At 42.0% G+C, this 13,943-nt stretch overlaps 1 protein-coding gene across 2 annotated transcripts; it reads left to right on the top strand.

Moving 5' to 3' along the window:
* The first annotated feature begins 383 nt into the window (after positions 1 to 383).
* LOC113011833 (cytosolic 5'-nucleotidase 1A-like) lies at positions 384 to 9,976 on the top strand. Of its 2 annotated transcripts, XM_026151618.1 has the most exons (7): positions 384 to 570; positions 726 to 1,461; positions 3,003 to 3,170; positions 3,401 to 3,530; positions 6,281 to 6,403; positions 7,094 to 7,278; positions 8,211 to 9,976. In XM_026151618.1, exons 2-7 carry the CDS (start codon positions 1,324 to 1,326, stop codon positions 8,580 to 8,582), a joined length of 1,116 nt encoding a protein of 371 aa, XP_026007403.1. In that variant the 5' UTR covers positions 384 to 570; positions 726 to 1,323; the 3' UTR covers positions 8,583 to 9,976. The 2 variants fall into 2 exon arrangements, with proteins under 2 accessions (XP_026007403.1, XP_026007404.1); XM_026151619.1 differs by lacking the exon at positions 384 to 570 and having other exon boundaries at positions 716 to 1,461.
* Positions 9,977 to 13,943: the final 3,967 nt, after the last annotated feature.

Consider the following 13,943-nt stretch of genomic DNA (forward strand, 5'->3'; position numbering starts at 1 on the left):
TTTTTTTAAGTCAACAGTCAGTCTTTGTTGCCTTTGTATATTGCTCGTAGATATTTAAAACAGCCATGATGCATGTTGTATCCAATAGGAGTCTGATAGGATGCGGGTCTGTTTTACTCCTTGCATGGGCGTCTGCTCAGTATCGTTTTCCCAGAAACATCTTTAGCTGCTGAATTGCCTGTTTGCTGTGATGAAAGCCCAGCTAACACTATTAATAATGCATTCATGTTCTTCAAAGCACGACATGCACTTTCATCTTTGTTTCCTGCATCACCTGCCTGTTCCTCTGACTGATGTCAGTGTTTTGTTGGGAGGCGGGCTGCACTGCCTCTTGTGTCCACACAGCCAATCAGCTCTAGATGTTGTGCTGGAGTCCCAGCCTGTCTGACTCTGTGGCCGTTGCTTGGAAACTGCGACCATGGCTTTGTAATTCAATCCAAGGAAACATCCTCAAGGGATTAAATGGGAAGGAGGCAAGGAGGCATTATTTGTAAAAGCATGGGGGAGAGTAAATGACCCAGGATGGACTCGATTTCTCACACTGCTGAACAGGAGCAGGAAATGTTAGTGGTGAGTGGAAAGCACATGGGATGCAATGTGCATAATTACTCTTGCAGTTAAATCTAATATAATAATAAAATGCACTAATAATAATAACAACAATAATTATTATTATAATCACAGCCCTAATCATAGCTGTAATGTTGTACTCTGTGTTATGTCAGATCTCTACATCTCTAGGCAAGGAGGGCTATATTTCAAGCATTGTGACACATCCCTCCTCTGACACACCAGCGTGCTCTGTCCAATAGGCAGCAACAAGCAGTTGCCACACACTTTCTCACGTGCTGTAGTACTGCTCCAGGAAGTTAGACACTGAAAGGGTTAACAAAGAGGAGGAGGATGCAAAATGGTTTGAAGTCAGTAATGTGTGTGTGAGAGAGGAAAGAGAAGCAAGGAAGAGCTGAGGAAGGAATGTCCTAACACGCGTGATGCTAGAGACAAAAAGGGAAGTGCTTGCAGCTCGAATTCAGCCCTTTTCCTGAATCTCTCTCCATCCTCGTCCTGCAACCTCTCCCTGCTGCTCCGGCCTTATTAGAGCTACATTATAGCTAAGTGGCTCTGCAGCTGCAGCAATCAGGCTGATCTCATCTCTTGAGTGCAGCAAGACTGAATTCAAATTCTAAATGTGTGAGAGTGAGTGAGGACTTTGTTGGGAACTCCTGCCAGAGAGAGAGAAGGGGACTAATAAAGTGAGCCATCGAGGGGAAACGCTAGGGCTCAGTGTGGTCCTGGAGGAGAGTGGCGAACCACAGAGGTAAGATGAGTCTAAACAACGGCCAAAGTCTGAATGTCGGCGGACAAGATTTCACCAAGAATGGAGGCAACAGCAGCCGAGCCCCTTGGGAAGATGCGAGGACAGTTTTGAGGCCCTCGACCCCCACCAGGAAACCTAAATCAGTGAGTATCTATACAGCCTTTTGTTTACAGTATCCATTTACACTTACAGAACGGGTACTATTAATTATACAACGCAAAAGGAGATTCTCCTTGCACATAATTCAAGTTAAAATTAAAGCGTGACAATTGTACTCTTATTTATCAGCCAAGGCAGATTCATGTTCACTATTCTTGCCTGTAGTGTCAAAGAGTTATGTCATCTTATGGATGACAAATGACAGAGTGCAGACACACAGAGCCACTCAACATTCTCAAAACCAGGGGGAGGGTTGAAACAGGTCTGCAATGCATCATTTATAGCTTTGGGTTAACTGAAAATAAAAGCACATAACAATGTAGTTCAGTGAAACAGGATAGTATAGGAGGCATGTAGTTCAGTGAAACAGGATAGTATAGGAGGCATGGCGTGGCTGTATTGTGTTGCCTGGAGACTGAGCGAGGTACAGATGGGTCTTGTTTCGGGTCAGTAAAGTGACCTCATTTGGACTTTTTTTCTGGAGGGGAAGAATCGAAATTTCACCCTGCCAGGTCGAAGTCATCAACGGTGATGACCTCAGCCTTAGCGCTAACCCTAATCTTTGCAATCATAATATACAGTTCTGTCTGTGAAGGTTCTCAGTCATCCAGGTCATCGTAGTCAAAGGAGCTTGCAAAGAAAAGCGTCTGGACTTCTTTAAGTTACTTGAAGACTCTGGCTGATTGGGACCCACACCCAGTTTCACACCTTGGCTCAGGCGATTAGAGGATCATCAGGGGGTGCTTTTGTCCCTCTGTGGGGGGATACTCCCACAGGGTTTATATCTGGGACTCTCCACCATTTGACCTTAGAACTGAAGAAGCTTCTCGGATGAGAGGTGAAACGTCTTCAAGCAACTTAAAGAAGTCCAGACGCTTTTCTTTGCAAGCTCCTTTGAATATACAGTTCTGGTTTTTTTGCTTTCTTCCAAAACATAGATGAAGATTCAGAACTTACAGGGTTAAAAACTGAAACACCTAAAACTTAAAGCGCATTAAGAACACAAAGAATTGTCTAACCTGGGAATCTGACAGAAATATGTCCTGATTCGATTAATACTTTTTAAGTAGTCTGAATATTTTTCATCCTGTGGATTTCTTCGTGCTGTCAATTAAATAAAAGGGTGTGACAGCATATTTCTAAGTTTAGTGGACTCATAAACACCAAAGTATTTACACAAAAGGAAACCTTTCAGATTATGCAAGCAATTTAAACGCCTCAGCCTTTAAAGAGTTAACAGGTGTCAGCCCTTCTGGTGTTTGGACCTACACTATCAGGCTCTGAGGAAAGTATGTTATATCATGCTGTCACTTCTATTCTGTCACATCAGCTCACTCAGTTTATCTACTGTTGCATGCCAGGCAAGGTCAATAACATAAAGGTTTCATCAGGATCTTGTGCATGTTCTTATAAAATTATAATGTCCCTTGTGCCTACGTTCAAGAAAAAAAATACAGCTCTCTACCCAACTGGGTAACAATCTCAGCTCCTCTCATTCAGAATGCTCCTTTCATTCACGCTCCAGCCAAAGCCTGAAAATGCCATCACCATCGCCGTGTCATCTCGAGTCCTCTTCAACATGGAGAAGGAGCAGCAGATCTATGAACAGCAAGGCATGGAAGAGTACATCAAGTACCAAGTGGAGCACGAAACGGAGCCGTTCAGCCCCGGACCTGCTTTCTCCTTTGTCAAGGTCAGAGACTGGGAAGGCAAAGAGCTGGAGAAACAAGCACACACACACATGCACACTAACGCAGAGAGAGATTCACTGTTGTCAGTGTTAGGTCGTGTCTCCGGAGGCGGTGGATGAATACAAACCACAACCACAAACCCACTCAAACACATTCACACGTTTCCATCCCACTGCGGGGATACAGAATTACCCTGTTTGTATAACTGAAACCTGTCTGCTCGTGTTCCCAGGCTCTGGAGGCTGTGAACGCTAAACTGAGGGAGCTTTACCCAGAGAGCGAGGAGCTCTTTGATGTTGTGCTCATGACCAACAACCACGCAAATGTGGGCCTAAGACTCATCAATACCATTAATCACCACCGTGAGTTCCAGGGGCATCTGGGTGACATGTCCTTTTATCTGTTCTCTTCAGCAGTTGTCTTTTTAATTAGACCTTTAAAGGCACAACATGTAGAATTTATATGTTGTTATGGCATTTTTTAAATTATTTGGTTACATAACCTTTCATTATACATAAAAAGTATTGGTCCACACCTTTTAATCTTTTAATTCAGGTGTTTTCAGTCCCATTGCCACAGGTGTTGTAAAATCAAGCACATAGCCACGCAGCCTGCCTTTACATTTGTGAAAGAATGGGTTGTTTTAAAGAGCTCAGTGAACTCGTGCGTGGTGCTGTAAGAGGATGCCACCATTGCAAGAAATCAGTTGATGAAATTTCTTAACTTTTAGATATTCCACCATCAACTGGAAATGGTATTATTACAAACCAGATGTTTTCAGGAACTGAGACACAAAGTAGCAGACCATGAAAAGCTACACAAGTGGATTCGCTGAGTGTTGAGGGGTATAACTGTGTAAAAGTCACCAGTTCTCTGCTGATTCTGCCAGAATTAAAACCTCCTCTGTCATTTTCAGCTTCATGCCATAAGCAGCTCCTGTACATGTATTCTAGTAGTCTTGTCCATATGTTGTACCTACAGAAAAAGACAAAAAAATAAAATAAATAAAATAAGAATATGGTATTAATAGATAAAATTCATTAGAAAGTATTCCATTACGTTGTTTCCCCTAAAAAAAAATCTAAAAAAAGTCAAAATGCGTGTCAATTAATTATTAATTTTTAATCAAACATTTCATATTTTCAAGGTAAATGAGCAATTTAAAAACTCACTGTAATATCTTAAGAAAGTGGTGTAAATAAAGTAGAAATATGATTGTTGATAATTTCTACAGAGCAGTCATGAAAAAGCAAGCACAAACAGTTGATCAGCATTTTGGGAAAGATTAAGGTTTGCTTTTATGTAGATACAACATTTAATATACATCTGAAGCTCACAGGATTCAAACAATAGATAATACAGAAGAGCTGGACAGAGCCACCATAATATTACCTATTGGCATGTGTTTTGAAACCCTTACTAAAGTGTTACCTGTATCTAGTAGCTTGACCATATTTGGATGTGGGTAGAATGCTAATGAGCTTGTTAACTTAGCATTCTTAGCTTAGACAACATGTACTGTTTGAGGGCCATGCACAGATGCAGACTAATAAAATAACCGCTACAAACAATCAACATAGCGACCATCATATCACTTCCTGGTTTGTGATGCATCATTATAAAGCCTCAACTGGATCAATGCAGGGCGCAGATCTGACTGTGAAACTGCACACTTGCTGGCTAAAGAGTTGTGACTGACATTTCATTAGCTAATGATTTTGAGCATACCCTGGATAATCCTTCTTTCTGAAACACAGATTTAGCAAAAAAATAACAAAAACTGACTTTTTGTTTTATTCCACATGATTGTAACAAGTAACTGGAGCCACTGAGCCCTTAACAAATACACCCTTAAAATACATTTGAGAATTTTATGCCTAGCTCTTTATAAAAACTGAACTTTGAACTTTGGTATTGACTCATATTCTTCTCCAGCTGCTCTCCACAGCTGGCCGCCTCTGTTCCCACACTGTCAGTTATTTTATGACCCAAGTCCTTCCCAGGTCACACAGGCACACAAGTGTGCTCACAGACTCTCCTCAAGGCATTGCAGTATCCTCTGTTGACTAAATAAAAGGAAAAAGGACGGATAGAAAGAAAGAGAAGAGGAAAAGAACTGACTGTAATCTAAGAATCTCTTGTAATGTGAGGCTTCACTATTTAACCGAAGCCCCTTTTGTTTATTTCTTGGTTGAAGCGTGTCAATAGACTTCCACTCGGCTCAGTTTAAGGAGTCACTCGAGCCACACTGGATGAATAGAGACTAACAGTGGTTATAGTGGGATGTTTCTCATGATCCCAGTAACATAGTATGACCCCAATAATAAGTGGTGAGAGTTTGGGTCCTGGCTCTTTAGCACCCCATTACCATACTCACTTAAGAAAATCACAAAATCATGGCACTTTCCTTCTTTTCCCGGCTCTGCCTCCTCTGGATATTTTCTGCAACTAAATGTTAAGTAAAAGTGACCATTTTAATCATGTCCAGCTCCATTATTAAATTATTGGTTTTCATTAAAGTAGCATTGTTTGTATAATTAATGGAAACCCCTCACTTCTGCCCGCTTTAACAAATAGTCCAGGTTCCTGTGAAGTTGAATTCATAGCATTGTATTGGTGTCTGTTTGCATAGGTATTTGGTTATGCAGAGTTAAGGATTAAATATGCAACCTGCGCTACATCCATGCAATCCTTCAGAAGCTGACAACTAGTAAACCCACAAGGGTTACACTGTGCATCGATAGATTGTTGACTGATTAAAAGTTCAGTTGAACAGCCCGGTGGAGTTCACCATGATGGGAAAGAAGCAAGAAAAAATTACGAATAATAAAAAAGTAGCATAATAATCATAAACACTGACTACAGTGGGTAGTTTGATTGTTTTGCTAGTGTCCTGCAAAATGTCTTTTTGAAACACAATTATCTCCCCCTGGTGGCTTTTAAAAATAATGCAACTTTAAGGGACACACCTCTGGATATATTCCAGAGGAAGTACACACATATGTGTGTGTGTGTGTGTGTGTGTGTGTGTGTGCGTGTCCGTGTGTGAATTTATCATCTGTGATCAGTGTTACTGACTGCCTCCTTAGCTTTTGATTTCTCCTTTCTGCAGAGCTGTTTATTGAGCGCTTCTGTATGACTGGAGGAAACAGTCCCATAGGATACTTGAAGGCCTATCACACTAATCTTTACCTGTCTGCTGACCCTGTCAAGGTTCGTGAAGCTCTGGCAGAAGGTGAGTACACAGCCTGCTTCTATTACTGACTCCTAAACAAAGTCCCTTAAAAAATGAAAAAAAGTAAGTGCCAGTCTCTGTGGTGTGATAACACAGGTCTGCAAAAAACAGAAAAAAAGATTCAGCTGCATGGGATATTTTTGGTAAATTTGATGTTTTTTAGAGTTTTGAATCCATTTCCCTTCATCACATACAGTTTTTTCTTTTTTACAAAAACACAATTTTTCTGAAATTCCTTATTTTTCCCTATGAACAAAATAAACCTGTTGGGACACCAGTGTGCATGCATGAACCACGTATGCAGCCTGTTACAGTTAATATTCTCATGTCTGTAATATTTCTTGTCAATATTCTTGATATTTATAATTGTCTCACTCTCAGAACGGTTAAATTAATATAAGAAATCATTATTGGATATGTTTTTTTTTTACTCAAGTATAGGATACCAGATTTCAGTTAAAAAGGGGAAATTTTCACTTAAATACACTAAAAACGTGAGTTTTGCAAGAAAAACCTGACAAGATGGAATTTAAATAATATTTTTCCCGGTTTCAATTGGTAAAAATCCATAAGAAACAGTAAAAAAAAGAAAAGAAATCCTATGTAGTTTTTTGGTTGCAGACCTGTATAATCAGTGTCCATGTATACAGCTAATTTTCAAAGATAACCGCTGTCAAATATGTGACCCAGGTATAGCAGCAGCCATCATGTTTACTCCGGAGAAGATGAAGGAAGTGTCGGACACTCAGCTCCGTGTTGCCTTTGATGGAGATGCCGTCCTCTTCTCAGATGAGTCTGAGCGGATTTGCAAGGCCCATGGACTGGACAAGTTCTTTGAGCACGAGAAGGCGCATGAAAACAAGCCTCTAGACCATGTACAGTATACACAGCGAGACATTTTTCCATTGGAGAATGATAGGAAGGGACACCAAAAGTCAAATAACACTCTTATTTCTTATAGAATTACACCTACCTACAACAGCCACCCAAATTCCCAAAAAGTTGGAAAGCTGTGTAAAATGTAAATGAAAATCAAAATCTCCACATTGTTTCACCACTGAAAACATGCAATTTTTAAAGTGAGACATTTTACTTTTATGGAAAACAGCTTATTTTGAGTTAGATGGCAGTAACTTGTCTAAAAAAAGTTGTGAAGATGGCAAGAAAAGTCTAGAAAAGTGCGCAATGGACAAGGCTGAAAATCATTACAGGATATGAATGATCCTTAGGCAAGTGGCACTGCATTAAAAACAGACATGATTCTGTCATGAAAATCATTGCATGGGGTCAGGAATGCTTCCAGAAATCGCTGTCTGTGAACACAGCTCACCGTGTCATCCACAGAAAGCACACAAAGACGAAGCCATATGTGAACAGTGATCTCTAAACACCACTGTTCTGTGTACCGTGCATCATGAAATGAAAAACATGACAAGAATCTTACATCCAACAAGAATTGGACACCATTCCTCTTCCAAAAGCCCAGCGGCTGTTCTCCTCAGTTCTCAGATGTTTACAGATCGTTATTGAAAGAAGAAAGGATTTTGCGCAGTTGGGCCTGTCCCAGCTTGGATTTTTGTTTCTCAGTTTAAACATCTAATACAAAATATGGTTTTCAGAGATTTGCAAATCGTTGGATGTTCCTTCTTTTTGCTTACATTTTACACAGTGTAAAATTAAATCCGCTTGTAAAATCTACACATTGAGCTCAGTTGGCCTGAATTCAGTTGTAGTGTGTCTAACATGTAGTGAGTCACGTATACGTGCAGAAAGATTAACATTCATGAATCTGTTCTTCTTTCTGCAGGGGCCACTGAAGGGCTTCCTGGAGGTTTTAGGAAAGCTCCAGAAAAAGTTTTACGGCAAAGGTCAGCGGATGGACTGCCCCATCCGGACCTACCTCGTGACAGCTCGGAGTGCAGCCAGTTCTGGTACCAGAGCCCTAAAAACACTGCGCTCCTGGGGTCTGGAGATCGATGAAGCTCTCTTTCTTGCCGGCGCGCCCAAAGGCCCAATGCTGGAGAAGATCAGGCCACATATCTTCTTCGATGACCAAATGTTTCACGTGGAGGGGGCAGCAGAAATGGGAACAGTGGCATGCCACGTGCCATATGGGATCGCTCAGAGAGTAGTAAAAAAGGGAACAAAGGACAAAGAGACTCCTAATGCATCCAAATAGCTGAGGTATCACTGTGCAGGAGCACAGCATACAGGGGCATTTACCTTCGGCTTTCATGATTTTACTACTGGAAGAAGTACGCTGTCCTGGATTAACAGTGCAGTTAGTTAATGCAATATCATAGAATTAAAAATATATATGTTAATATTTATCAAAACATTTATTTTTCGCTAACACGTGATTATTGTTATCAGTAAATAAAAAAATTACAGGTTGTATCAAATGGCTTTATTAATTAATCTTATTGATTTATATTAAGATATCAAACAGACATGTTTGATATGTTTATCAAACATGTTCATCAAACAGGGGGCGGCATCAGGGGCATGGGCAAATGTTTATGTTGCCAGGATATAAAAAAATCTTAACTATATAACAGGGATTGCTGTTGAAAATGCTGTTACCATTTTTTTTTTATAAAACATAATAAAACACAGAATTTATTGACAGAATAAAGAATGAACTTTCCACAAAGGGATTCTAGTCAACATGAATTCATCATCAGCTCATTCTGTTCTACTAAATCTGAATAAATTATTCAGGCACCATTATTACAAGTCATTAGTTATAAAACCCTTAATCATGAAGATTTCCTATTATAACCTGGTGCTTAAAGTGGTATTTTAATTTAACATTTATTCTTGGTGATTCATTTTCTCTACCAAACAGATATTTATTTTCTTTACTGCTATATGTTTAACTGACATATCTTATAAAAGAGAAAAAGCTATTTCAAAGTATTAGAAATACTCATACAACTCTAAAGGATAAATTTAATAGAATCTATAATTATCTCTAAATAATAATATTTAGACTCCAGGATACTAAAGAAACATGAAGGATACATTTTTGTTTTGTGGATTTGTGTGATTCATTCACTTTAATTCTTGTCTTCATCTCTGAGTTTTGCAAGCTGGTGCCTTCTGTTGTCTTCTGTTGTTTTATGATGTATGCGTTTATGTGACTTTTGCATGTTGGTGGTATATATGCTGTATATGTAGGTTATATGAATGTACCTTAAGATTTAATATTTTTGAAAATATGTACGTTACTTTTTATTTATTTAATGTTTCTCCTTGTTCACGATGACAGAGAGAAGTCTAAATATATTCAGCATTTACTAATAGTTACCATGTGCAGTTTTAATTTCTACTGCTTCCTCCTGAAGTGCCGAAAGTTCAGTGTCCCAAATTTTTATTTGTCTGCCTGTCTGTCTTTTTTGTCATGAAGTTGTGTTGATGCTGTTGCACTTTATCATTCTGTGAATGAATGTAAAGAAAGTTGGTGTTGAATGAGACCAATGTTGCTGTCCGATGTGAAATCTGGTTAAGAGTGGGACAAATGTGTAGCTGTTTTTCTGTTTCAAAATGGAAGTAAAAACCCTGGAAAAATAATCGGATCACTGTTTTCCTGTCTTTTACCATTGTTGGGCTGTGAGGGTCCAAAATTGTACTTATGATTTGGGGTTAAAGTAAGATTTTACACGTGGGAAAAGACAATAGAAATAGAATAGAGAATAGAAAAGAAGAAATAGAAAGAAATAAGAAATAAATGCACTTTAGAACAACACGCAGCAACACTACACATGAGCGGGAGGAGGGAGGTATGGGGTCTTCACACACCCCCGCCATCGGGGCGGGGGGGCTGGGAGGAGATGTTGGCTGTCCGATTGGCCTCCCTGCTGCTGCAGAGCCTGGGACGGTCTGCTTGCCTCCACCCCGGGGGGAAGGGTAACATCTCTTGGGTCTGGGTTCTGTTTCCCCCTCTGGGGGCCAGGGTACCTGGACCCGAGGTATAGAGTATGTTTGGGGAGTGTGATTGTGTGTACATGTCCATTTATGTCAATCCTTACGTTGGGTGAGTGCTGAGTGTTTGTATATGTGTGCATGAGGGTGGGAATGCATGTTTGTGTCTGTGTGTGCCTGTTTGTCTGTGTCTATATGTCAGGTCGGGTCTTAGACTCCACCTCTCTGGGAACTCCCAGGCCCTCCAAGGCCTATCTCCCCTCACCACACTCCCTGCCGGTGACTGATGCCCTCAGGGGTCGGGGCGTGGTGGTTCTTGGTGTCCGGGGCTGGGCACTCAGGTATGTACCAGCTCGCTCCCGGTGGCTACCTGGCGGGGCCTGGCGACTGTTGCTCGGTCAGGCATCCTCTGGGGTGTGGGGGGCCCTCGGGCCTCCGGGCCTGCGGCTCGGTTCACTCTGGCACAGCTGGCTGCCGGCAGAGCCGGCAGGCACGCCGGTGCAGCCCCCTCTAAAGGAAAGCTAAGGCTGCCTATAGGAGGAGGATTGAAGATCACTTTGCTGACAACGACCCCAGAAAAATGTGGCAGGGGATCAATCACATTACCAACTACAGAAGCAATAACCAGGCAACGTCTAGGACTGATGCCTCACTGGCTGAGGATCTAAACCGTTTCTTCGCCCGCTTTGAGACGACCAAGCCCTCAGCTGCCACACCACTTCCACCCGCCCCCAGCACTGGCACACTAACACTTAGGGAGCACCAAGTGAGGTGTGTTCTAAGGTCAGTGAATCCCAGGAAGGCGGCAGGTCCTGATGGAATACATGGAAAGGTTCTCAGAGCATGTGCTGACGATCTGACCGGAGTCTTCACTAAAATCTTCAACCTTTCCTTGTCATCAAACACCGTCCCGCCCTGCCTCAAAACCTCCACCATCATCCCCATCGCCAAGAAGACAGCTGTGGCCAGCCCAAATGACTACAGGCCTGTTGCACTTACGCCTGTAGTGATGAAGTGCTTTGAGAGACTGGTCTGTCAGCACATCAGGGCCGGTCTGCCTCCCACTCTGGACCCCCACCAATTTGCCTACAGGACAAATCGTTCCACCGAGGACGCTATCACCATAGCGCTCCACACTGCGCTGAGTCACCTGGAGCACCGAGGAAGCTATGTGAGAATGCTCTTTCTGGACTTCAGCTCAGCATTCAATCATATCATCCCGGAGATCCTGGTCCAGAAACTGTCTCACCTGGGACTCTCCACCCCCATCTGCCTCTGGATCAAGGACTTCCTGACAAATAGACCACAGTCTGTCAGACTCGGCCCCCACCGGTCCAGCACCATCACACTCAGCACCGGGTCTCCACAAGGATGTGTTTTGAGTCCCCTCCTGTTTACGCTCTACACATCCGACTGCTCCCCTACCCATCTCTCAAACACCATCATAAAGTTCGCGGATGACACCACAGTGGTTGGACTCATCTCAAGGGGGGATGAGTCGGACTACAGAGATGAGGTCAACAGACTGACTGAGTGGTGTTCAGTTAACAACCTCCAACTGAACACCACGAAAACTAAAGAACTTATCTTGGACTTCAGGAAGGGCAGAGCAGACCCGGCCCCACTTTACATTCACGGGAGCTGTGTGGAGAGGGTACACTCCATGAGGTTTCTGGGCGTGCAGATATCTGATGACCTCTCCTGGACTGCAAATACTACGGCGGTGGTTAAAAAGGACCAGCAGCGTCTCCACTTTCTGAGAGTGCTCAGGAGGAACAACCTGGAGGAGAGGCTGCTGGTGACATTTTACAGAGCCACCATAGAGAGCATCCTAACGTACGGCATAACAACATGGTATGCAGGGTGCTCAGCTGCAGACAGGAAAGTACTGCAGAGGGTCATCAACACAGCCCAGAAGATCACTGGCTGCTCTCTGCCCAGCCTGGAGGTCACTGCAAACTCTCGGTACCTCAGCAGAGCTGGCAATATCATCAAGGACCACTCTCACCCCAGCAACCAACTGTTTGAACTATTACCGTCAGGCCGACGGTACAGGTCACATAAAACCAGGACAAACAGATTCAGGGATAGCTTCTTTCCCAGAGCTATCACCGTAGTAAATAAGCACAAAAACAATTGAACCTATTCCATACCGTCACTGTCATTATATTATGCTGCTATTCATACTGTCATTATATTATGCTGCTATCCTGTATATATTGTACATACTATTGTTTGAGTACTTACGATTGTTTTTTTTGTACTTTTTATATTTTACATTTATATTTATTATTGAAACTTGCACCAAGGGAGTGGCACTCCAATTTCGTTGTACTCTGTACAATGACAATAAAGGCTATTCTATTCTATTCTATTCTATTCTCTAGCTTCTGCTCGATGGCTACTGGGTGACGCCTCGTCTGGGGATCCTCAGCCCTTCCCATGAGGGTGGCACGGATGCCCCTCCGGTGGTCCTCCTTGGGCTCTTGCACTCTGGGGCCTCTGGATGTCTGGGGCCTGGATCTGCTCCATGCCTGCTTCATGCCCTGGGGGACGGGGCTATGGCTCCCTACATCCTCTTGCAGACCATTATATGTGGAAACCATTTGAATACAAGCACGCTGATCCACACAGGTGTGCACATGGGTGTTCACTGTTCGTAGACTTAAATTACACCTTTCTTGGCTGCTACTTCAAAGCACATTGTGCGCTGTCTGTCCTGTGTGCTGCACAACAACATTGAATATTTAGTATTTACTGCTGTTTACACTTAGCTAGATTAATGCGATGGTGTTGTGTTTAGTATGTTGCTTTGGTTTTTTTTTTTTGCTTGTTTTCTCTTCTTTTTCTCTCAACAGCTGATCCAGGAGATTCTCCCCCCTCCCCCTTTCTTACTGTCCCTCTCCCCTTCTGTTTTTCTTTTCTTTCCTCTTTCTTTCTCCCTTTCCTATCCCTCACTCATGTCTGTCCCGTCTGTAACATCTGAAAATAAAATATAATAAACAATAAAAACAAAGATCGATCAAATGGACCAATACGGCAATGCCACGATGATCCATTTGGCAAAGTAAATCCATTGGGTATCCTGGTCTTCAGACAACAATTCTGACGGCTAATGAACCAAATGGGACAGGCAAAAAAAAAGAAAAAAAAAGAAAAGAAATAAAGATAAAATTCAGATCCAAATCTTGTGTAAAAACCCTTTCACATTGAGTTCATGACATTTGTCTTTTATTTGTTAGTTGTTTTTCTGACTCACCTGTTTTAATGTGGCTGTTGACCAAAACCATGTAATTTTGCAGGATGAATTTACTACTTTTATTTTTTCAACTCCAATTTGGCTTTCCCAATTTTCTCTGGTTGAATAAAAAGTTCGGACCAAGTAGATGGTTTGGCAACTAGTGTGCTCCACTAATAAGCTCCACTAAGATTTTCTTTGTATACAGGCTGTGATGAGCTCACATGTGCTACTACAGCTGCTCCTCTAAGGTTTACTGCTCTTTGTGGATTTAGACAGCAGAATTTAGTAGGATATAAGCAGATGTTACATGATGTATCATGGATGATTTACAGTCTGTGCAATATCACTGAATTTCTTTCCAATCTGATACCAAAT

This window comes from Astatotilapia calliptera, chromosome 19 (assembly GCF_900246225.1).
Source record: "Astatotilapia calliptera chromosome 19, fAstCal1.2, whole genome shotgun sequence".
Lineage (NCBI taxonomy): Eukaryota > Metazoa > Chordata > Actinopteri > Cichliformes > Cichlidae > Astatotilapia > Astatotilapia calliptera.